The 21737-nt window shown below is 38.6% G+C and overlaps 3 protein-coding genes across 3 annotated transcripts; 1 reads left to right on the top strand and 2 right to left on the bottom strand.

The window, feature by feature from the left end:
- Window positions 1-990: 990 nt before the first annotated feature.
- On the bottom strand, window positions 991-4245 carry LOC137741561 (putative cyclic nucleotide-gated ion channel 14). Its single transcript, XM_068481260.2, has 7 exons — window positions 4049-4245; window positions 3364-3943; window positions 2950-3156; window positions 2543-2844; window positions 2343-2454; window positions 2014-2250; window positions 991-1908 (listed from the first exon to the last, which is right to left on the bottom strand). The coding sequence occupies exons 1-7, from the start codon at window positions 4105-4107 to the stop codon at window positions 1162-1164; spliced, it is 2244 nt and encodes a 747-aa protein (XP_068337361.2). The 5' UTR covers window positions 4108-4245; the 3' UTR covers window positions 991-1161.
- A 5316-nt stretch (window positions 4246-9561) lies between these two features.
- LOC148690943 (uncharacterized) lies at window positions 9562-12378 on the bottom strand. Its single transcript, XM_088685355.1, has 4 exons — window positions 12170-12378; window positions 10995-11774; window positions 10483-10901; window positions 9562-10312 (listed from the first exon to the last, which is right to left on the bottom strand). The coding sequence occupies exons 1-4, from the start codon at window positions 12269-12271 to the stop codon at window positions 9730-9732; spliced, it is 1884 nt and encodes a 627-aa protein (XP_088541481.1). The 5' UTR covers window positions 12272-12378; the 3' UTR covers window positions 9562-9729.
- Window positions 12379-15487: 3109 nt separating this feature from the next.
- Window positions 15488-19032, top strand: LOC137718093 (UDP-galactose/UDP-glucose transporter 7). The gene is made up of 7 exons (XM_088685183.1): window positions 15488-15958; window positions 16162-16267; window positions 16438-16683; window positions 17318-17428; window positions 17533-17691; window positions 18221-18364; window positions 18493-19032. The coding sequence occupies exons 1-7, from the start codon at window positions 15918-15920 to the stop codon at window positions 18655-18657; spliced, it is 972 nt and encodes a 323-aa protein (XP_088541309.1). The 5' UTR covers window positions 15488-15917; the 3' UTR covers window positions 18658-19032.
- The last annotated feature ends 2705 nt before the right edge of the window (window positions 19033-21737 follow it).

Genomic DNA, 21737 nt, shown 5'->3' with positions numbered 1-21737 from the left:
ATAATTTATACGGTGGCGGTCAAAAAAAACTAAAATGCATATGTGAGTTTTTTTAAGCTCCAAAAGACTACGCGATCAACAAGGGATGTGTTAATTGTATATCACCCACCAAATATCTTGTACAGATTGTGTACAACTACCGTGGTGTTTTTATTTCTGTTGTATAAAGATGATAATGTAAGCAAATGATTGAATTCCAAGTAGATTGTCTGTCACACCAATAAGAATACATAAACCGAATTGTTGACTCCCACTCAAAAACCATACAATAATTTTAACATAGATGTTATTCTACAAATATGCACGTAAATTAACACTTAAATAATAATTTAATCATCAACTTTCATGTCATTTAGTTTACAAAATTTGGTCTACACATTTAGTCTTCCTAGCATTACCCTTCTACATAAGTTGGTAATTTGTATTTACATTTAGTCTCCCTAACATTACCCTTCTACATAGGTTGGTAACTTGTATTTACATTTCTGAACTAATCCCTTAATATCCATTGTTAGAGTTGTACCAACAAGACGATAATGATTTATATGAAACAAATTTATCAAAAATTGGTGCATCGGTTGAATAATATAATGTAATATGTAAGGTTCTCTTCACATGACATTACATTGTTAGACAGAAGTCTTCGAAAATGGCGAACCTCAGTGATCCTAATATCCTACTCATCTTAATTATTAATCAATGATCTCCAGAACTGTGACCTCTTTTGTAATTTTGTTCAGAAACATTTAAGTCTAATGAACTTGAAGAAAATGATTTTAATTCCTTATTACTGGATTTTGTTTGGTTTGCATCAGTTTTAAATATTGGCCCATGGCCACCGCTCCCAGCGTACCATATGCTTTCTTATGCTTTAATTTTGGTTTTTCTTGAGTAGAGAGTACTATATGTGAAAATTGGAAGGAGTACCGTGTTTAGTATATCTGGAACACAAAACGGTTTTCACGTGTTATAACATAAGTAGAGAGGAAATAGTTTTAATGAATAGGCCCATCTGTTATAACATGAGTAATTTGTTAATACCATGTGACAATGCAACGACACTTGAAAGATAGGTAGAGAAACAAGAATTTACAAAGGATTCACTGTGAAAGATAGGTTTCTTCAACAACTTGGACTATTGGCTGAGAGTTTTGATGTGAGCTAGTCATCTTCTGGCTCCATTGAGAAGTCTGGCTCTTCAGGTTTTAGCAACTTCGGCAGCTGAACATCCTTGGTCTTTTGAGCTCCTCTCCTAGTGTTTGCAGCAAACCTTGAAGCCAAAATTGTGACACCAAGATTCTGTCTCACTTGGAAAGTATTCGAAGTTTCATTACTACTAGAAAACTCTTCCATTTCTTCTTCTGTATCATCAGCCTCTTCGTCGTGTTTGTCGTAATTATACGAGAATGACTCTGCCATGCTAAGGTTCTTCGCCAACGTTCTCTTCTTGAACCGCCGCCACGCTACCTGAATGAAGCATGCAGCCCAGGTCCTCCAATGGTAGGAGTAGAAACGAAATGTGTGTTGTAACTTCTTGCTGTGGAGGCGCCTAAACTGATTCGAGATGAATTTGAGGTCTTCTGCTCTCAGCGCAAAGGCTTCTACTTCGTCGAGGGATTTAACAGTTCTTGTGGAAGAAGGCAAGTTGAGAGTTGATTTGGGAAGCAATGCCCAAGCAAGCAACTCTTCTCCACAAAAATCGCCGGGCCTCGAAGTGATTGAGTTGAAGAAACCTGTCCTGCCTCCATTTGTTGTGGAGCTCTCTAGTTTCCCTCGGATAATGAAAAGCATCTCTGTGACAGGGTCGCCTTCACGAACAATGTACGTGCCCTGAGTACTTAAGGAGGATACCAAACGCTCGCACATGGCGTCAAGCAGTTGATCGTCCATCTGTGCAAAAAATGGGACCTGAAGATGACACAATTGAAGCGAAAAGCGTTACTCATTAGTATTTGCTTTACTATGATCAATCAGTATCAACATTCCTGTCACATGATCAGAGAAGGCACTTACGCGTCGAACAAGATCTAAACACAAGTGGCGTCGGATATCTCGACGAAGATCAGTAGGCAAGGCATGTAAGATGGATTCTTCATCAACCCCTCGAGTAGCAACCCACTTGTACTGCACGAATCGCCTAACGCGCTCTTGCAGATCTTGGGGGAGTTGACGGTGTCTCATCCACTCCTCTGTGTCTCGCCGCTTGAGCCTCCACTCCTCAAGTCTCAACGTGATCGATTGCAAATAGGTCTGCATTATATCGAAAACATATCTTTCACAAAACTAAAAAATCACTAACTGTTTTAAACTGCAGAAAAGTAAACAGATTTGATCATCCGCACCTGCATATTTCCGATTAAGTGAGCAAACAGAACCAAACCCAAGATTGCAATTAGTATTGCAAATGACGTTTCCCCGATAAATGTGCTTGTACTCAAATTCTTACCATAGGAGCTGAGATATATTAAAACAGATTATATCAGAATCTGCAAATGTTGATCAGATTTCAGATTATATCAGAACCATGTACTGATGATCATACCTCAAGTTCTGTAAACCCCACCAAAGACAGTAGAAGTACTTCTCAAGAAACCCCGTGGAGACGACATTTTTCGTCACTGCATTTGCAAATATGCCATAGTTGAAATTGGTGCTGGCTTCCGGATTGCAGTTACTAAACACTTGAGTACCGTTCAACCACGCCCGGCGGTTATCATTGTTCAAATTACCACAATCCAAGTAGCTGAGAAAACATTTCATGGGGCTGAATTCATTTAGGCATTCGGACCTCCAGCACGTTGCATACCGTTCGATGGACAACAAGTACCACGATGCCCCTAAGATCTACAACGACAAACATTGTTCTAGCATTCGTTACTGTGAGTTCTGAAGGACAATTTGAATTAAACTGGTAAATTGCATGTAAACAAAAGAAGCTGCATTACATACATGACTAGCTAACATGTAGAGTGCGAGATTATACGCAGCCCCCGCCCAGGCGGTCTTTGTGACTACACCATTGGCTTTGATGATCTGAGAGCTTAATGGGAAAATAAGATAGAGTCGAGGAACATACTGAAGCAGAACAATCAGTACAAGGGCATTATTGGTAGCATGTGTGCTTCTAACTGCAGGTATAATAAACCATATCACAATCTGCAAGAAAAGAATATAAGCAATAGCATTGTTATTTCCAGAACTGTTGCAGGAACTAATAAAATCGAAGGAACTAAACAAATCATGACACGTTGTTGTCTAACATTACCATACAGAACGAAAAAATCTCGAGGAGATCATAGAGAGTTGAAAAGAGTAGCAGCATATATCAATGTAAAGATATAATTATGGTGATGATTATTGCACCTGAGGGAGAGGCAGTGTAGCTATGAGATCTATGAAGAAATCCGTTCTCAAATACCTTCGGGCAATCTTCTTTGGATCCGTAACAAGTTCACCCCTCCCGAAAACTCTTGAACTCGGGGATACATAAGCTGTCATTAACTTAATGAACATGTGCAACAGATAGAACATATCCGCGAGAGTGCGAAAAAACGTCACAACAATTCCTAAATTCAAATCAGTCGTCATACAAGATGAACTACCGTCATTTTGCACCGAAGGGAGGTAGAAAAAAAGCGGATCAACGAACAATGCTACCAAGCAAGAAAAGAGAAAAACCCTGTTCCATTGCAGGAAAATGTCACTTCCCGGATCAAGAATTTGCTTCTTACGTGGCTCCTGGTTCTCTGAGACAACCTTAAAACTCCCAAATCTCGGAGTTTTATTAGTTCGAAGTCCGGTAGTAGTACTAGTACCACCATCAGGAATTAACGAGGGTGCTGCTGCTGATATTTTGTATGCAGATAGTGGCTCTTCTGAGTGTTTTTGGATGTCACTTTTTTCCCAGGAAAACTGAACATCTTTCTTATCATGATCATAAAACCTGCAATTATGAAATTAAACACAATAATTAAGAAAAATTAAAAATAATAATAATAGAGAGTAAATTGTGAAATATGAAATTGGTATTGTAAAATGGAGACATTACCTTAATACCTTGCCTTTCTTCAACTCCATGCTTGTAAGTTTGATAACATCAATATGCATCACATGCAACTAAAGGATCCAAAACGTGAAATGAAGAACAACAAGAGAGAAAAAGTAAAAGTTCAATGACAGCATATTTTATGGGAAACATTTCCAAAATCCAAACAGATATATATATATATATATATATATATATATATATATATATTTATGTTTTTCTATAAATATATATTAAACGAGCGTTATTCTTCACTAATTCTATCTAAATTACAAAGAAGAGATTCGAACTTAGGTCAAGAGAGAAGCACATTGCAGTAGTCAACATGGCCAAGCGTCTGCAAATCTAAATGAATATAAAAGTGAAGAGTTGAGAGAGAGAGAGAGAGAGAGAGAGAGAGAGAGAGAGAGAGAGAGAGGTATGTATTAGAAATATATTCTCATTGAATTAAACTGTGGGTTACATTGGATGTATTTATACACAGCAAGTGATAACATTAGTTAACTACTAATGTAACTAATTAAGCTTAATCTATGAATTAGTTACAATAGAAAACTTAAGGACTAAGCAATAGATGACTTGGACTTTAGCATTGCTGACTGTGGGGTTGACTGAGAAGAATTATGTGTGTCTTTACACCCCCTCAAGCTGAACGGAGGGGAACCAAGAGAAAGCTTGGAACGAAGAAACTGAAATCGACCCTTGGACAGGGACTTAGTGTGAATATCTGCAATTTGATGGAGACTAGGAACAAACTGAACTTTCAGAAACCAGATGTAGAACGGCGATCAAACACACAGCCAGCCCAATCAGCATCCGAGAAGGCAGTAAGAGTGAGAGAGCCTTTTCGAAACCAGATGCCATCAGTCACAGTGCCTTTAAGAAAACGTAAGACACGTTTGACAGATTGAAAGTGTGTATCTCTCGGACAATGAAGGAATTGACAGAGTTGATTGACAGCAAAAGAGAGATCAGGACGTGTCCAGGTCAAATACTGTAAGGCCCCAACAATAGACCTATATTCATGGGGAGTAGAGAGAAGTGTACCACTGTGGTCTAACTTCTGAGTACCAAGAGGAGTAGCACAGGGTTTGCTGCCATCCATGTGAGACTTGAGAAGAAGATCCATGGCATACTTATGTTGACTGAGAAAGATGCCAGCGGAGGTGCGATGAACTTCTAACCCCAAGAAGTAGTGCAGCGGACCTAAATCTTTGACAGGAAAGAGCTGACTGAGCTTGTGAATAAAAGCATTGCAGGCATGAGTACTAGGTCCAGTAACTAGTATATCATCAACATATACTAGGACAATCACAAGAGAGGGCTTGAAATTCACAAACAGGGAGCAATCAGATTGAGAGTTCTGGAACCCCAGAGACAGTAAAGCTTGAAACAATTTATCATACCAAGCCCGTGGGGCTTGCTTGAGACCATACAGGGACTTAGAAAGCTTGCAGACATGAGATGGCAGGGAAGGATCAACGAATCCAGGGGGTTGTTGCATAAATACCTCCTCCTTGAGCGTCCCATGTAAGAAAGCATTGCTTATATCCAGCTGGTTTAAAAACCAATCAAATTGGACTGCCAATGTCAAGAGAATGCGAATGGTGACAGGTTTGGCAACCGGGCTAAAGGTTTCCTGGAAGTCAATACCTTCCTGTTGATGGAACCCCTTGGCGACTAAACGGGCTTTGTATCTGTCCACACTACCATCAGGTTTGCGTTTGATTCGAAACACCCATTTGCAGCCAACAATATTTTGATTTGGTGTAGAAGGGACAAGGGACCAAGTTCCAGTGGACTGCAAGGCTTGAAACTCCTCAGTCATGGCTTGCAGCCAGTGATCATGTTTGGAGGCTTGAAGGAAAGTGGTAGGAACAAAATCTAAGGGATTAATAGGATGTTTAGTAGCTGCAAGGGCTTTGGGTTTAAAGATCCCGGCTTTGGAACGAGTAGTCATGGAATGAGTGTTGACAGAGAGGGGAGGTGGAGGTGGGAGTGGAGAAGGTGGCACGGGGGAAGAATCCTGTAGTGTGGGAGAAGAGGATAAATGCTGGATAGGAGAAGTGGAGACAGGGGGAGAATTGGAGACAGGGGGAATAGAGGAGGAAGTGGAAGGAAGGACAGAGGGTGAGTTAGGATAGGTAAAAGTAAAAGGAAGAGTGAAGGTGGGAGATGGGGAAGAGGGATTGGGGTGCATTGGAAGGGACGTGAGTGATGTACGGAAAGGAAATTGAGACTCATTAAAAAGGACATGGCGAGAAATGTAAACTCGCGAGGTAAGAGGATCTAGGCAACGATAGCCTTTGTGATGCAAACTGTAACCGAGAAAAACACAGTGAATACTCTTCCCATCAAGCTTAGAAGTGGAATAGGGTTTAAGCCATGGGTAGCAACTACTGCCAAAAACCTTGAGCTTGGAATAATCCGGAGACTTATGAAAAAGTAATTCTCAGGGAGATTTATCAAGGTTAGAGATGGGAAGCCTGTTGATCAAATACAAGGCAGTAGAAAATGCCTCAACCCAAAACCGATGAGGGACCTTGGATGCAGTGAGAAGAGTGCGAGCAGTCTCAACAAGGTGCCTATGTTTGCGTTCAACACAACCGTTCTGTTCCGGTGTATGAGGGCAAGAATATTGATGCAAAATGCCATGTTGCAGAAGGAACGAATTAAAACAAGAGCTGGTAAACTCACCCCCAGAATCTGATCGAAGAACTTTGATTTTATTACCAACCAAGTTTTCTACATAAGCCTTGAAATGAACAAATACTGAAAACACCTCAGACTTGAGCTTTAAAGGAAACAACCAACTGTACTTGGTGAATTCATCAACAAACAACACATAGTACTTATAGCCAGTAACAGACAACGTAGGGGCAGGTCCCCAAACATCACAATGAACAAGTTCCAGAGGCACAGAGACAGAACTAAGACTGGCAGTGAAAGGCAATTTGTGATTCTTAGCAATTGCATAATCAGAACAGAAGAAAGAAGTAAACTTTTTTACCACTGTAAACTATAGAACCATTATGTAAAGCCTTGCGAAAAATAGCAGAGGAGGGGTGGCCGAGTCGACTGTGCCAAACTGGTAAAGAAGCCTTGCTACTGACAAGAGCAAATGAAGAATGAGATGCTGGAGGAAGGCCTTGGAAGGGATAGAACCCATCTTTAACGGGCCCTCGGAAAAGCATCCTCCCCGACATACGATCCTTGATTGTAGAACCATCAGAATCAAGAGTTAAGTTGCAGTGATTGTCTCGTAAGAATTGATACGCAGAAAGGAGATTATGTTTCATGGCAGGAACATGTAAAACATTATTCAGACGAAAAGTTGCAGCAGGAGTAGTGAGAAAAGAACTACCAGTATGGTGGATGGGCATACCTTGACCATCACCAATATAAACCTTGTCCTGACCATTATAAGGCGCTGGAGAATGAAGAGCAGAGATATCATTGGTTATATGAGATGTGGCACCGGAGTCCATGAGCCAAGTGGGAGCAGAAGAGGGGAGATTAGTGTGAGCACACATAGCAGCCAATTTTGCAGGAGGAATTTTACCGGCAAAGGCATGATTCATGCGTTCAAAACAATCCAGAGCATCATGATCAGGGGAATGACAGATTTGGCATGAATCACGATGACCATGGGAGTAACCAGAAGGTCGAGGATAACTGCCAGAGTTGCCAGAATTGCTGCCAGAATTGCTGCGATAATTGTTGCCTCGAAAGTTGTTGCTACGATAGTTATTGCCCCTATAGTTGGTGCCACGAGAAGGATTGCCACGATAAGAACCCTTACCACGATGAAATTGCCGTGGAGCAGAATAACCCTGTGGTGTGGGAAGAAGAGGAGGCTGAGATTGGGGAGATTGAGCCGCATAGGCTTGAAAGGGTTCAGAAACAACAGGTTTCTTCTTGCGCTGCATGAACAATTCCTTGTTAATCAGGAGGCCATGGAGTTCATCCAAGGAGGTAGAAGAGATGCGAAGCAGAATTGAGTCAACGAATGACTCATAGTCATCAGAAAGGCCATTAAGAGTGACTGCAATTAAATCACTTTCAGAAATCGGAGCACCGGCAGCCATGAGTGCATCAGAGATTGATTTGATGAGCTGAATGTATTCAGAAATTGCAAGATCCCCTTTCTGAACATTATGCAGGCGAGAGCGAAGCTGGTGAATGTGAGCAGCAGAAACGCCGCCGAATCGTTGTTCAAGATTTAACCATAGCTCACGAGAGGAAGTAACACCAACGGTGAACGGAATGAGATCCTCCGAAAGAGTAGAATTGAGCCAGATAAGGATATTCGGATCCTTTTCATACCACAGATCGAAATCTGGATTGGGAGTAGCAGTGAGCTGGCCAGAAGTATCAAGTAAGAAAGGAGACGGACAGAGTTCAGAGCCATCAACAATCCCGGTAAGCTTGTAGCGACGAAAAATTGGATCAAACAACGCCTTCCAAACAAGATAGTTGTCCCATTTAAGCTTGGTAGGAACCATACAGCTGATATTCTGAATCGAAATCGAAGAAATGGAGGGAGAAGGCGGAACCGGAGGAAAATTAGGGTTCATCGGGGACGAATTTAGGGCAAGAACATCAGGATTCATGGGAGATGAACTCGATGAAGGCATGTCGAAAACAAATCAGAGAGGAGAAGAGAAGGAGATATCGATCAAGATCCGCAAGAAATAGAAGAGAGAGGATCAAAGATCGAAGAAATCAGAGGACACAGGGAGCGACGAAAAGGATCGGAGAAAAAGCAGTGAAGCGAAAAAGGGATGATACCATATTAGAAATATATTCTCATTGAATTAAACTGTGGGTTACATTGGATGTATTTATACACAGCAAGTGATAACATTAGTTAACTACTAATGTAACTAATTAAGCTTAATCTATGAATTAGTTACAATAGAAAACTTAAGGACTAAGCAATAGATGACTTGGACTTTAGCACTGCTGACTGTGGGGTTGACTGAGAAGAATTATGTGTGTCTTTAGTATGAAGCTTGATCCACGGCTGAAACTTTGGGACGAAAAGATGTGCAGAATCTGGGGGAGGGAGAGAACATGAAGGACATGAATGTTTCGATTAAAGACGAGAGAAATATATATTAAATTCTACGTTAGTAGATAGAAACTGCTAGCCATGATTTTTCTTCACACATTTTGGTTGACTTTTTCTTTCACCAATTGAAATTGGTTGAGGAGGGAAGTGCACGATCCAATTGTGTCAAATTATTGATTAAATACTAATAAGGTCTTTTGATAATTTAACCAGATCTGAAATGCAATCCCAGCTTCACTCGAATCAAGAAATTATGAGGGTAAAGTTGATGTCAACTACATAAATTTATACAATTTCCAAGTTAAAAGTTTAAGGGTTCTTGAAGGTGATTTTTCACATCGTCATAGCAGTACATTATACTTTAATTCAGCACTGCCACTTTAAACATTACCAGTACCACTTAAGCATCAACGTAGCCCCGCTTTTTACAAAGCGTTTCCACTAAGAGCAACTGCCACTTTAAACATTACCAGTACCACTTAAGCATCAACGTAGCCCCGCTTTTTACAAAGCGTTTCCACTAAGAGCAAACGCATGGCCAAAAAAGAAGACTAGAAGCATTGATGGAGTTAGATTGTGACTGAAAAAGATGTTGGTGGAGTTGTCACAATTAGGCCTGGTTTAGTACTGAGGTGATTCTGAAAAAAGCTGGTATAAAAAAAAATTCTGAATTAATCTGCTGTTCAATTTCTTTTGCTTCAGTATGAGAACTGATAGAAAATTGATTTAGCTTTTTGGAATCATAATGGGCCAAGTGTGCTGGGAAGGATGGAGCATTAACTGATGAAACATTTTCTTTTTTCTTCAATTCAACCGCAGCAGTCCAATATTCCTGTGGTTTAAATTCATCAATTTCCATTTCTCTATCGCACAGAAGAGCCAGTGCAGCAGATTGGACTCGCCCTGCAGATTGGCAACCTGGTAGTTTCCTCCATAACAGTGGTGAAATGTTAAATCCAATCAAATAATCAAGTGCACGCCGTGCAAGGTAAGCATGGACCAAGTTCTCATCAATTTCTCTTGGAGCTTGCAGCGCGCTTTTGATAGAGGCCTCAGTGATTTCATGAAAAACAACCCTGGCTACGGTAATATCTTCACGTAAAGCATCCTGTTGTTGCAGCATCTCAATAATATGCCAAGCAATAGCCTCTCCTTCACGATCAGGATCTGATGCAAGAATAAGAGTTTCTGCTCTGATGAACAAGGTGAGAGAAATAATAAATTCAGAAACATCACCCCAAAATGAAATTAAGAGAGAAATACTTATGATGGAAAGTTCAATATCATTCCCATACATTAGCAGCTAGAATTGTTAGTAGCTTGTGGCTAATTGGATGTGAATGAAAATGATAAGAAATCATACCCTGTTAGCGCAACCTTTATGCTATTTAGAGGAGTCCAGGCGGCAGATGGAACTTCCCACACCATACTAAAATCATCATCAGGCCGTACAGATCCGGACCTAGCAGCCAAGTCCCTTACATGACCATAGCTAGGAAGAACTTCAAACATATCACCAAGATAACCCTGAATAACCTTTGCCTTTGTAGCAGACTCCACCACCACCACAGTTTTCCCAGTTGCAGGGTACAGCTGCTTCAGTGTCATTTTCCCATGAGGTTTCACTCTGCCTATTTTTTGTGGTATAAGTTTCTGTGGCGACTTGGTATCTGAATTTATTAATTTTCCCCTTCTAAAAGAGTTCCCACTTTTCTTCTTTGGCTGGGGTTTTGTTGAAGAACCATCAGCAATTTCCACGGGAGTTTTCGCAGCGAGGTTCAACTGAAAGTCTGCAGTGTTAGTTAAAATAGTGCAAAGTAAACATAAGATTCAATCCTAATTCTACTAAAAAATTTATAGTTGCTATTTGCTAACCTCTGAAACCTCCGCCGACTTTTCACCACTTTTGGTACCACCGGATTTCTTTGGTTGAGAAATAACCTTAGAACTTTGTGACATAGCAGCTTCTGCTGGAGGATTTGCAGCAGAAATTTGTTCTGTAGTTTTCTTGCTCTTCGACCTCTTTTTCCCTTTGACTTTAGAGACCTGGGTATCATTTCTTATAGGAGAATTGGAAAACAAAGATCCCAACTTTCCTGCCCCCTTCTCACTTCCAACTTGCTGTTCGGTTAAGGCTTTTACTTCAACATCTTTAGAGATACTAGAATCAGTAGCTTTGGTTTTGCTTTGAGCTGCTAATGCCTTTTCCCATTTCTTGCATTTAATAAGCCTTCTGAAAAAAAACATATTTCCACTATTCCTGCCATCTTGGACACCCACACTCTCTCCTTTGTTTATCACAGATGGAACTTGAGAGAAAAATCTCTTGGGAAAAGCTCCAGCACCATGATTAGATAAACCTAATCTGCAACTATTCTTAAAAGAGCCACAACTGAAAATACCAGCAAGCCCTAAAGAATTAAGCGAACCATGTTTTAAATGAGAATGAAAGGTAAAAGCGCATTCAGACCCATCGCCACTTCTTCTGAAAGGATGAAAATTTGGCCCAAACTTCGAAGGGTTGGCCGTGATCATGCAAGAAACTCCGGACTTTTTTAATCTATGCTGAGAATAATTTCTGTATACATTCGTTGTCAAATTTGACGAAGATGGTAAGCAAGCGTATGGATAAGCCTCAAACGCCCTCCACTGCAGCTGTAACACCAAAATGTTGCACGTCACTATAAGATTTTCTGGGAGTTGACACAAAAAAAACACACACACACACACAGAAAACAAAAAATCCGAATATCCCGTGTTGCATTAGTTAGCACAACCAAGACAATTTAATCAAACCCAACAAGAATCTACGCATAATCTTCGAATTCGTCGATAAAATGTCCCATTCCAAGTGAAAAAGCTTCAAACTTCAATCTCCAATAACCAAAACATCCCCCAATTTTACCGTAAATAAACAACCCACAAAGATAACCAACTAATATAAGTACAATCACTTGAAAAAATTGGCCTTCTGGGAAATGCATGAAATTGAAGAAACCCCAGAAGATGGAAATAACAGAGTATCAAAAATGAAAGGGGAAAGTGGGAACCTTGGCCATGGAGCGGCGGAGACACAGGGCGGAGGCAGCGAAGGTGTTTGAGAAAATGAAGGAGGAAGCGGTGGACAGCCGTTTAGAATGTATCATCGCCATGCCAGTTTCATTTGCTTAACGCAAACAAATATAAGAGTGAGCTGAGTTTCGAATGTTTTGTTATATAGTCACACAGAGAGAGAGAGAGAGAGAGAGAGAGAGAGAGAGTGAGAGAGCGGTTACGAAACAAAGGGTTTTGATCGAAGGGTTTTAGACTTTTAGGGCAGGTTTTCGGATTCGGGTATGTAGTCCGGGTACCGGCTTCAAATTCTGTTCCAATATTTATGGGCCATTTGTCGCAGAATTTGTTACTTGCTACATACCCGCAGCGGATAGGGGGTGCCCCGTAGGTATGGGGTTGGACTCATCTTTCTCGGGCGATTAATTAATTTAATGTCATGTTTAGTTATAAGTTACATTAAAAGTTGTTATTAGATATTTATTAGTTCAAATTCTCATCTTAAACAATGATTTGAAGAGAAAACTTTTAACCACTAAAACAATTCACTTACGTTCGAATACTAAACTTGAATATTATCTCACTCACCGTTAAGTCACATAAAACTATATCATTGTATTGGTTTTCGGATTCGGGTATGTAGTCCGGGTACCGGCTTCAAATTCTGTTCCAATATTTATGGGCCATTTGTCGCAGAATTTGTTACTTGCTACATACCCGCAGCGGATAGGGGGTGCCCCGTAGGTATGGGGCTGGACTCATCTTTCTCGGGCGATTAATTAATTTAATGTCATGTTTAGTTATAAGTTACATTAAAAGTTGTTATTAGATATTTATTAGTTCAAATTCTCATCTTAAACAATGATTTGAAGAGAAAACTTTTAACCACTAAAACAATTCACTTACGTTCGAATACTAAACTTGAATATTATCTCACTCACCGTTAAGTCACATAAAACTATATCATTGTATTGGAATCTCAACCCTCCAACATAAACCTTAAATGTTGAACCATAACCATATATGTTCAATTGAACCAAGCCTTGGATCTCAAACATGGACCTGTATGAGCAATTTTAATCCCTCCTCAACATTCTTTGTGAAATATCTTGGAAGTTAAAATGGAAGTTTCTTATTCGATATAGAAATGCTTTTGGCAAGAGTCGTTAGAAGAAGCCCTAAAGCAGGTAGATTTGAAATTTTTCCCCAACACCCCCAAATCAAATTGGCGAAAACGAAATCAAATCAAATTAGGGATTCATAGAAGAAGGAGAGGGACAATCAAATTAGGCAGCTTCATGTGATATACCTTACAAATTATATTTTGTTTGAAAGGTAATTCCAATGGTGCATTATTCATTCATGGTAATTGCAGAATTCTTGTTTGCAGATCAACAGATCATCTATAATTTTGTCATAACTTTTTTTTTAAAGCTCCATCTTTTACACCTGAAAGACTCTATTTTTAAAGCTCCATCTTTTACACCTGAAAGACTCTATTTCAGCAGATTCAGCAGCAGGTAGGCAGTAGGCTTCTGTGTTGTGTGTATGTCTAGGGCCTAGGCTACTAAATTTTGGGCGACAGGGCTTAATAAACTGGTGTGGTCTATAAGTTAATTATTTTTTTCTTTATCTTGAATGCAGGATTGCCACCACAAACAACAAATCATAACATATTTCAATGGCAGCCGGATACACAAAGCTCTGTTTCCAGTTCCCACGATCAAGATCACCTTGATAAACATGCAGTTCCTGGCCAAGGCATGCCACTGTCTCTGCCATCCCATCAATTTCTTCTAAATTCAGTCCCTTCTGTTGCTTTTCCCGGGTCCATGCCTATACCATTTTCCGTTCAACCAGCAAACCAACAACCCACACCCCATTTACTGTTAGGTCAACCCGCTAGTAGCGGTGAGAAGTTGCCGCTATATCCGTTGTTCCCACCTGGTCTTATTCCTCAGATGGTCAGAAAGATGAAGATTGTAGTGGTGTACCATACTCGCCGATGAGCCCTTTGGATATTCCAACCGTTATACCTCCATCCACTGTTCCTCAGTCAGAAATTCTTGAGAGAGTGTCGAAATTCTTCAAGGAGATTGGAGAAGTTAACCCTTCTGAAAGGTCCCTTCATGATTCCGATGGTAGGGATGAGGATGATTATGAAAGAGAGCATGCGGAGCGCAAGGGTGGAGCTTGCATCCCTCCACCCCCAAACATGCAGATGGACCCCGAGACGAGGGCTTATGCTGATGGAAGTGTAGATAGAAAGAGTGGCTCGGGAAGGTTGGGATTAGGGGCCACAACTAATCCAAATGAGGCAAGCCAGTACGACGATGTTTATTCTTCTTACAGGAAACAGAGAAGCACCAACTACCACTCATCCATGAGTGCAAGAGCTTCAGCTAGGTGAAAAACAGATCTGCTAGGAGTTGGAAAATGGCAGATTCTTCTTCCTTTTTCCATTTTTCGAGTTTTTCTTTTCTTTTCGATGATGTATTCTGAGTGTCAGCATGAAATTATGGTTAATGTTAACGCATGTAAGAAATAGTACTGCAAGCATTTTACCGAACAGATAAATTAAGAGTCTTTTAATTCATGGAAAGTTTCCTTTCATCTATCTATTGGACATTTTGTACTTGGATTGGATCCTACAGGACAATTCCAGCTTCTCCCCTCTCTTCGACTAGAGAGGATTCTCGTCAGATCCTCTTTGTGAGGATCGGAGATCTTCCAATTACATCTTTTTATCGTGTATTGTGCGGTTAATTTTCGTATAATATACAATAAATGGATGTGATTTGAAGATCTCGAGAATCCTCACAAAGAGAATCCGACGATGAACCTCTCTCCTCTTCCACCCCCAAACCCACGCCAGGCAGCAGTCCCCTCCGCATTTATGCATCTTTTACTATGTAATATTTTATTTATCTATCTATTAAAATTATTTTATTTATCAAACAATCCACTATTTACTATGTAAAAATATGCATAACCGTTAGATGATAAATTTTCAATTACGTAATGAGAAAAATAAACATGAAACGCTAAACTATAGGTTACAAAATAAGTTTCTCTAATCAAATGTGGGAACGCTGAGTACAAATGATATTTTAGCACTAGCTGACAATTCACAATGCTATTTTTACTTTTTATACATTTTTGTTAATTTTTTTTAAATTAATTTTTTTAATTCATTAATTCTAACGATTAAAAGTTAAAAAAATAATATGCAAAAGTAAAAACGAGTGTACTACTATCAGAAAAGTATTCTATCCCGACGAAAGAGTGTTAAAAATTTCGAAAGGCAGAGCCTCCCAACGCTCCAATCTTTTACCCAATCACGTTTTGGCGTTGGCTTTCACCCAATCCATGGCAAGATGGAGGTTAGACTCACATTTCCCATTTCTCACTTTCCCAATTTTCACATTCCCTTTGCTTCCTTTCCGTTACTCTCTCTCCTTCCCCTCCATTTTTTTTACTCTCTCTCCCTCTCTACACACTCTCCTCACTCGACTTCCTTTCTCTCTCCTTGATCCAAAAACCCAACTCAAATCCAGGTTTCATTCGATCCAGTTTACTCTCGAATTGGATCGGTTCCGTGTTCTTCTATCCTGGGTCCAATCCAATCCCATCCCCTTTTTTTTTTTCATCAGATTTATCATGTAATTTTGGGACTTAGCTGCCACTGAGCTCATTTGACACTGACCCGAAAACAGAGGATTTGTTTTTTGAAGCTTTGATTTGGCCATGGAGAAACGCATTGAGACGGAAGCTAGCTCGTTTTTGAGGTTGTCTTTCTATCTGTCCTACTTTGTTTTCTTTTGGGTTTATGTTAAATTTTAGAAAGATTTTAGCTTGATGATTACAAATGTAAGCAAAGGACATGTTTTATATGTTAATGAGTATACATGTTGCGAATTTTCTATGCCTTGAATCGAAACATTGTCGATTGATTTCCTCAAGTCTTGTTGTGTTTGAAATTTGAATGCAGTTTGTCCGCGGCCTTGTCGTATGGGGCTGCTTCCATGGCGATGGTTTTTATCAATAAAGCAGTTATTATGGAGTACTCACATTCGATGACCCTTCTCACAATGCAGGTTTTGCTTTAACAATTCGAATGTCGGTCTTCTATTTCCATGAGCATGAGATGTCCTTCCTTGATTGTTCACAAGGACTGTCTTTCGATTCTTCGTTGTTCTAGTAATTTGCTAGTGTTTTATGCTTGGTTTTGCATAATGAGCCTTCTTTCGTTTCTTTATTGTCTTAGCAATTGGCAACTGCTTTGCTTATATATGTTGGTCGAAGATTGGGATACACGAGATCAAGAGGATTAGAAATGTCCATTGCGAAAAAGCTTCTCCCTGTGTCGCTTTTCTATAATGCTAATGTGGCGTTTGCGTTGGCCAGTTTGAAGGGAGTTAATATTCCCATGTATATTGCAATCAAAAGACTCACACCGCTTGCTGTGCTTGTAGCTGGATTCTTCTCAGGGAAGGGGAGACCCACAATACAGGTTATTACACTTAACGATAGGATTGGTTATTCTTCTTTTTTCTTTAGTATTAGTGTAAGTAAAAACGAAACTTGTTCTGTAACGAACTAGAATATGAGCAAAATACTTTTAGTCTTCGAAACATATGATGTAAAAATTCCGAAGAAGCCTACACGATTTGACTAACACTGTAAGCGTAAAATGGAAGCTGGATTTACATTATTCTTTGCTACGCTTTCTCTTGGTTTGGGCTTAGCGGTCTGCAATTCATAAGCTAAGATATTTTGGACGATTCAAATTATTACGGACATGTCATTTTGTCGGTGCTTGAAATGTCTTCATGATGACAGCTTTGACCTGCTTGATGATCACTAATCGATATTTGGTATCCATATTAGGAACAATATATCTTGCGACATAACGATAGCTTCCTTATTAAGTGAAGATAAAGGATGCTTTATTTCAAATAATCACCGGTTGTAGTTTTTGTTAAAAATGCAAAGTTATTCAGAGAAGATGAGAAATATAGTGTGAAAGTCCTGACAAAAAGCATTTTCATTACCACTAAATTTGGTGATACTGAGTCCTATTTAGTTGTTCTTTTCCTCTCTTTCATGTTTTAGGTTTGACAGTACTCAGTTCTTTCATGTTTCAGGTGTGTCTTTCAGTAATACTGACTGCAGTAGGGGTTCTGATAGCTGCACTCGGAGATTTTTCGTTTGACCTTTTTGGATATAGCATGGCCCTCACTTCCGTCTTTTTCCAGGTAAGGTGATGATGTTTTTGTTCATCCACGGTTCTGTGTTATACTTGTTTCGAATGGTATGTTATGGTAATTAAGCTCATACAAGCACTTCATTTTTTATTCAGACCATGTACCTTGTTTTGGTGGAGAAATCTGGTGCTGAAGATGGGCTATCATCAGTTGAGATCATGTACTATAACAGCTTTCTGTCTCTTCCGTTTTTGATGCTTCTCATAGTAGCTACTGGAGAATTTCCAAATTCGTTATCATTACTAGTTGCAAAGGTCAGAACTTAACCTTTTCTTTGTTTATATATTTGAATTCATTCCTCTCTATTTATTTGGGACTATTTGTAGATCATTGACTGCTTAAATTGATTGAGAAATGAATTACTGTCTTTGACATCTACTACAAGACATTTCCTATCCAAATTATCGATAAAAGAAGACTTGATAACTAGTAAATAGCATAAAATCATGTCGATAATGGCTTTAAAATTATGAATTCCAGTTGGAAAAAGCAATGTGTTGCTGCCTGCCCATATAGTTTGTAAGTAACCGTGCAAAGATAAAAGAAGACTTGATAACTAGTAAATAGCGTAAATAGCATAAAATCATGTCGATAATGGCTTTCAAATTATGAATTCCAGTTGGAAAAAGCAATGCGTTGCTGCCCGCCCATATAGTTTGTAAGTAACCATGCAAAGATTTCTTCGGGGACCTGGGGCTTATTGCCGTGGCACTGAGTTGCTGTTCTTCTTTCTGAAAACGTCCATACTTTATATGACTGACATGTAATTTTCTTTATTTGCAGAGTAATTCCTTATACTTTTTGGTGATCCTCATTCTTTCATTTATTATGGGCATTGTTCTCAACTTCACCATGTTCTTATGTACGATAGTCAACTCCGCTCTAACAACCACCATCGTTGGAGTCCTAAAAGGAGTTGGGTCGACGGTATGACTGAACTTCCTCTTCTTTTTCGTAGATTAAATGACGATTGTGGAAATTAAGTTTTATTTCATCTTATTGTGATACAAATATTTGTGTGAAAATTTGTTTATACGGGTTTCGTTGTTTTACAGACCCTCGGTTTTGTACTACTGGGTGGCGTGCAAGTACATGTTTTGAATGTGACTGGACTGGTTATCAACACAGCCGGCGGAGTTTGGTATTCGATTGCCAAATATCAACAGAGGAAGAGCAAGCCCGCAAAGCGGATTGCAGATGTGGAGGCTCATCGGAAATAAAATTACGAGTGCAGCTCGGGTGGGGGGAAGGAGGGGGATTCGGTTTTAATCACGAAATTGCCATTTTTTAATGTAAATTTTGGCCATGGTGTGGGTTTGCGGGTTTGGACCCGACATGGGGACGTAGTGTGGACTTGTGGGGTTGGCCATGTCCTGTTCTTAGGGTAGAGTAATGTCTTTGCCTATCGAGGTTCGTCGTACTAGGCCTGGTACAATTTATTGCGGCCGATTTAAACGGATATGGTTTTTCTTTAGGGTTAACGGCTTCAGTAGTTGGGCACGTTCATTTTCGTTACATAGATAGTGGGTTGAATGCCATAATATGTAAGTACGCTTAGTGGTATTGTTGTTGAAAACGAATGTTTTTTTTTTTAATATTGCTTTAATTTCATTTTGAGAAGAGAACAAACAAGAGTTCTTTTTCTTTTTCTTTTTTCTCGCATAAATATATGGTATTAAAATTTTTAGTATATTTCTTTGTTTACATGACAAATTTTTCAATCTGTCGCAACACACATGCATGAATACTTGTTGATACAAATAGATCGCATATGGTTACTAACCGTAATAGCTGCTTTCTGTTTTTACTGTTTGCTTCCATTTCCATCAAACGTGGCAATTAGTTCTTCGAATGACAATTATACACGGTAGGATGTGGTGGCTATATCATGAAGGGTGACTGTTAATTTAGTCCTTGAATTATCAGTTCAGTGAAAATTTGGTTGCGAAACTATTTTTTCAAAAAAATCAGTTCTTAAATTATAAAAATATGTCAATTACATCCCTAATATTATATTTGAAGCTACTATATTCAATTTTTTCGTCAATTTAAATCATGTTACTCGCATGTGAGACACATTAGAGGGTAAATTGGTAGTTTTCATAAAGAAACAGTGCATGGAGTACTTTAGAGGGTAAATTGGTAGTTTTTTATAAAAAAATAGTGTAAGTTAATTTTGGAGGGTAAATTAGACATTAGATTCACAACCTTTATGAAATGTGAAGGGCTTATAAGCGAGAAAATTACGGCATTACACTATAAAATGTGTCAAGTGACTTAAGTTGACGAAAAATTGGATAAAATAGCTTTGAATATGATAGTAGGGATAAAATTAACAATTTTTAATGAATTTAGAGACTTATTTTACCGACAAAATAATTCAAAGATCTAATTTTCACTGAGATGGTAGTTCAAAGACTAATCGGCACTTCACCCTATCATGAATAGTAAAATGTAGATTATGACTAATCTTGTTTTTTAGAATATGAAAGATGGATGCTCTTTCTTTTTGAGAAAAAAATGGACTGATAATGTCACATCATTGTGTGTGAATGAATTGATTAGGTCCTCGTATGATCGTATCGTACGAATTTGGATGCATTTTTTGACTCTACTAAATCTTGAAATTTAGGTATTACAGAAAGCGAATACCATCGTCCATGTTTCAGGAACGATTATTATCCGTTGAGAAGAAAAGTCTTCCAGGATTCAGGATCTCTGAATGGATCTTCCGTCTCCTCCATGCACATGCACTTGTTTTCCTGTTCGTTCTAATGCAAAATTCAGACTCTCAGATCAATGATTTCCTTCGTTTTTCTCCCATGCTTCAATGATTGCTTGTGGCTGTGTAAAATGTTGATTGAAATTACTATTTGTTATTTTTTTGTCCTAATAATACAATCGATATCAAGGGAGCGGGTTTTCAAATTGTGAAACCTAGGTGCATAAGAGAATGTACTTAACTAATTGAGTTACAATTCTCCCACGCTATTTATTTTTTATTTAATTTGACTTTATTATGGTGGTTTGGTTCGCGGATTAGCGGCTCGGGGATGAGTACATGATTGAGATCGTTCGTACCCGAAACTCAGCAATTACAAGTACAACATGCTCTGGAATCATCCGGAGTGTAAAGTGTTTAGTTACTTTATGTAGTATGACTGATTTGAATATTTTTTAACAGAACTTTTGCAGGGTGAAGAAGTGGATAAAGTCAATAATAATTATAATATGATGATGGTTAAGGTGAAAAAAAATTTCAGATCTGTATTTTACACAGTTCGTTTGAATTTGATTTCTGACGTTAGTAAATTATATAGTGATGATCAAAAAAGACTAAAATGCATATGTGAGTTTTTTTAAGTAGCAAAAGACTACGCGATCAACAAGGGATGTGTTAATTGTATATCACACACCAAATATCTTGTACAGATTGTGTATAGCTACCGTGGTGTTTTTATTTCTATTGTATAAAGATGATAATGTAAGCAAATGATTGAATTCCAAGTAGATTGTCTGTCAAACCAATAAGAAAACATTAACTGAATTGTTAACTCCCACTCAAAAACCATACAATAATTTTAACATAGCCGTTATTCTACAAATATGCACGTAAATTAACATTTAAATAATAATTTAATCATCAACTTTCATGTCATTTAGTTTACAAAATTTGGTCTACACATTTAGTCTCCCTAGCATTACACTTCTACATAGGTTGGTAATTTGTATTTACATTTAGTCTTCCTAACATTACTATTCTACATAGGTTGGTAACTTGTATTTACATTTCTGAACTAATCCCTTAATATCCATTGTTAAAGTTGTACCAACAAGACGAGAATGATTTATATGAAACAAATTTATCAAAAATTGGTGCATCGGTTGAATAATATAATGTAATGTATAAGATTCTCTTCACATGACATTACATTGTTAGGCATAAGACTTCGAAAATGGTGAACCTCAGTGATCCTAATATCCTACTCATCTTAATTATTAATCAATGATCTCCAGAACTGTGACCTCTTTTGTAATTCAGTTCAGAAACATTTAAGTCTAATGAACTTGAAGAAAATGATTTTAATTCCTTATTACTGGATTTTGTTTGGTTTGCATCAGTTTTAAATATTGGCCCTTGGCCACTGCTCCCAACATACCATATGCTTTCTTATGCTTTAATTTTGGTTTTTCTTGAGTAGAGAGTACTATATATGAAAATAGGAAGGAGTACCGCGTTTAGTATATCTAGAACACAAGACAGTTTTTACGTGTTATAACATAAGTAGTGAGGAAATAG

This window comes from Pyrus communis, chromosome 15, assembly GCF_041283825.1.
Source record: "Pyrus communis isolate YQ-2024b chromosome 15, ASM4128382v1, whole genome shotgun sequence".
Classification (NCBI taxonomy): Eukaryota; Viridiplantae; Streptophyta; class Magnoliopsida; order Rosales; family Rosaceae; genus Pyrus; species Pyrus communis.
The sequence above is the reverse complement of the archived record's forward strand: the minus strand, read 5'-3'. Positions and strand labels throughout refer to the sequence as shown.

Bases quoted from the DNA above. Each gene is read 5' to 3' on its own strand.
- LOC137741561 (XM_068481260.2), bottom strand. From the start codon at position 4,107: ATGCATATTGATGTTATCAAACTTACAAGCATGGAGTTGAAGAAAGGC. The intron at 2,845-2,949 runs GTATGTAATGCA...TTGTCGTTGTAG, and splicing joins TCTACATGTTAGCTAGTCAT to ATCTTAGGGGCATCGTGGTA. The intron at 2,251-2,342 runs GTGCGGATGATC...GATATAATGCAG, and splicing joins ACTTAATCGGAAATATGCAG to ACCTATTTGCAATCGATCAC.
- LOC148690943 (XM_088685355.1), bottom strand. From the start codon at position 12,271: ATGGCGATGATACATTCTAAACGGCTGTCCACCGCTTCCTCCTTCATT. The intron at 11,775-12,169 runs GTTCCCACTTTC...TTGGTGTTACAG, and splicing joins TCCGCCGCTCCATGGCCAAG to CTGCAGTGGAGGGCGTTTGA. The intron at 10,313-10,482 runs GTATGATTTCTT...CTTGTTCATCAG, and splicing joins ATAAAGGTTGCGCTAACAGG to AGCAGAAACTCTTATTCTTG.
- LOC137718093 (XM_088685183.1), top strand. From the start codon at position 15,918: ATGGAGAAACGCATTGAGACGGAAGCTAGCTCGTTTTTGAG. The intron at 16,268-16,437 runs GTTTTGCTTTAA...TTATTGTCTTAG, and splicing joins TGACCCTTCTCACAATGCAG to CAATTGGCAACTGCTTTGCT. The intron at 18,365-18,492 runs GTATGACTGAAC...GTTGTTTTACAG, and splicing joins TAAAAGGAGTTGGGTCGACG to ACCCTCGGTTTTGTACTACT.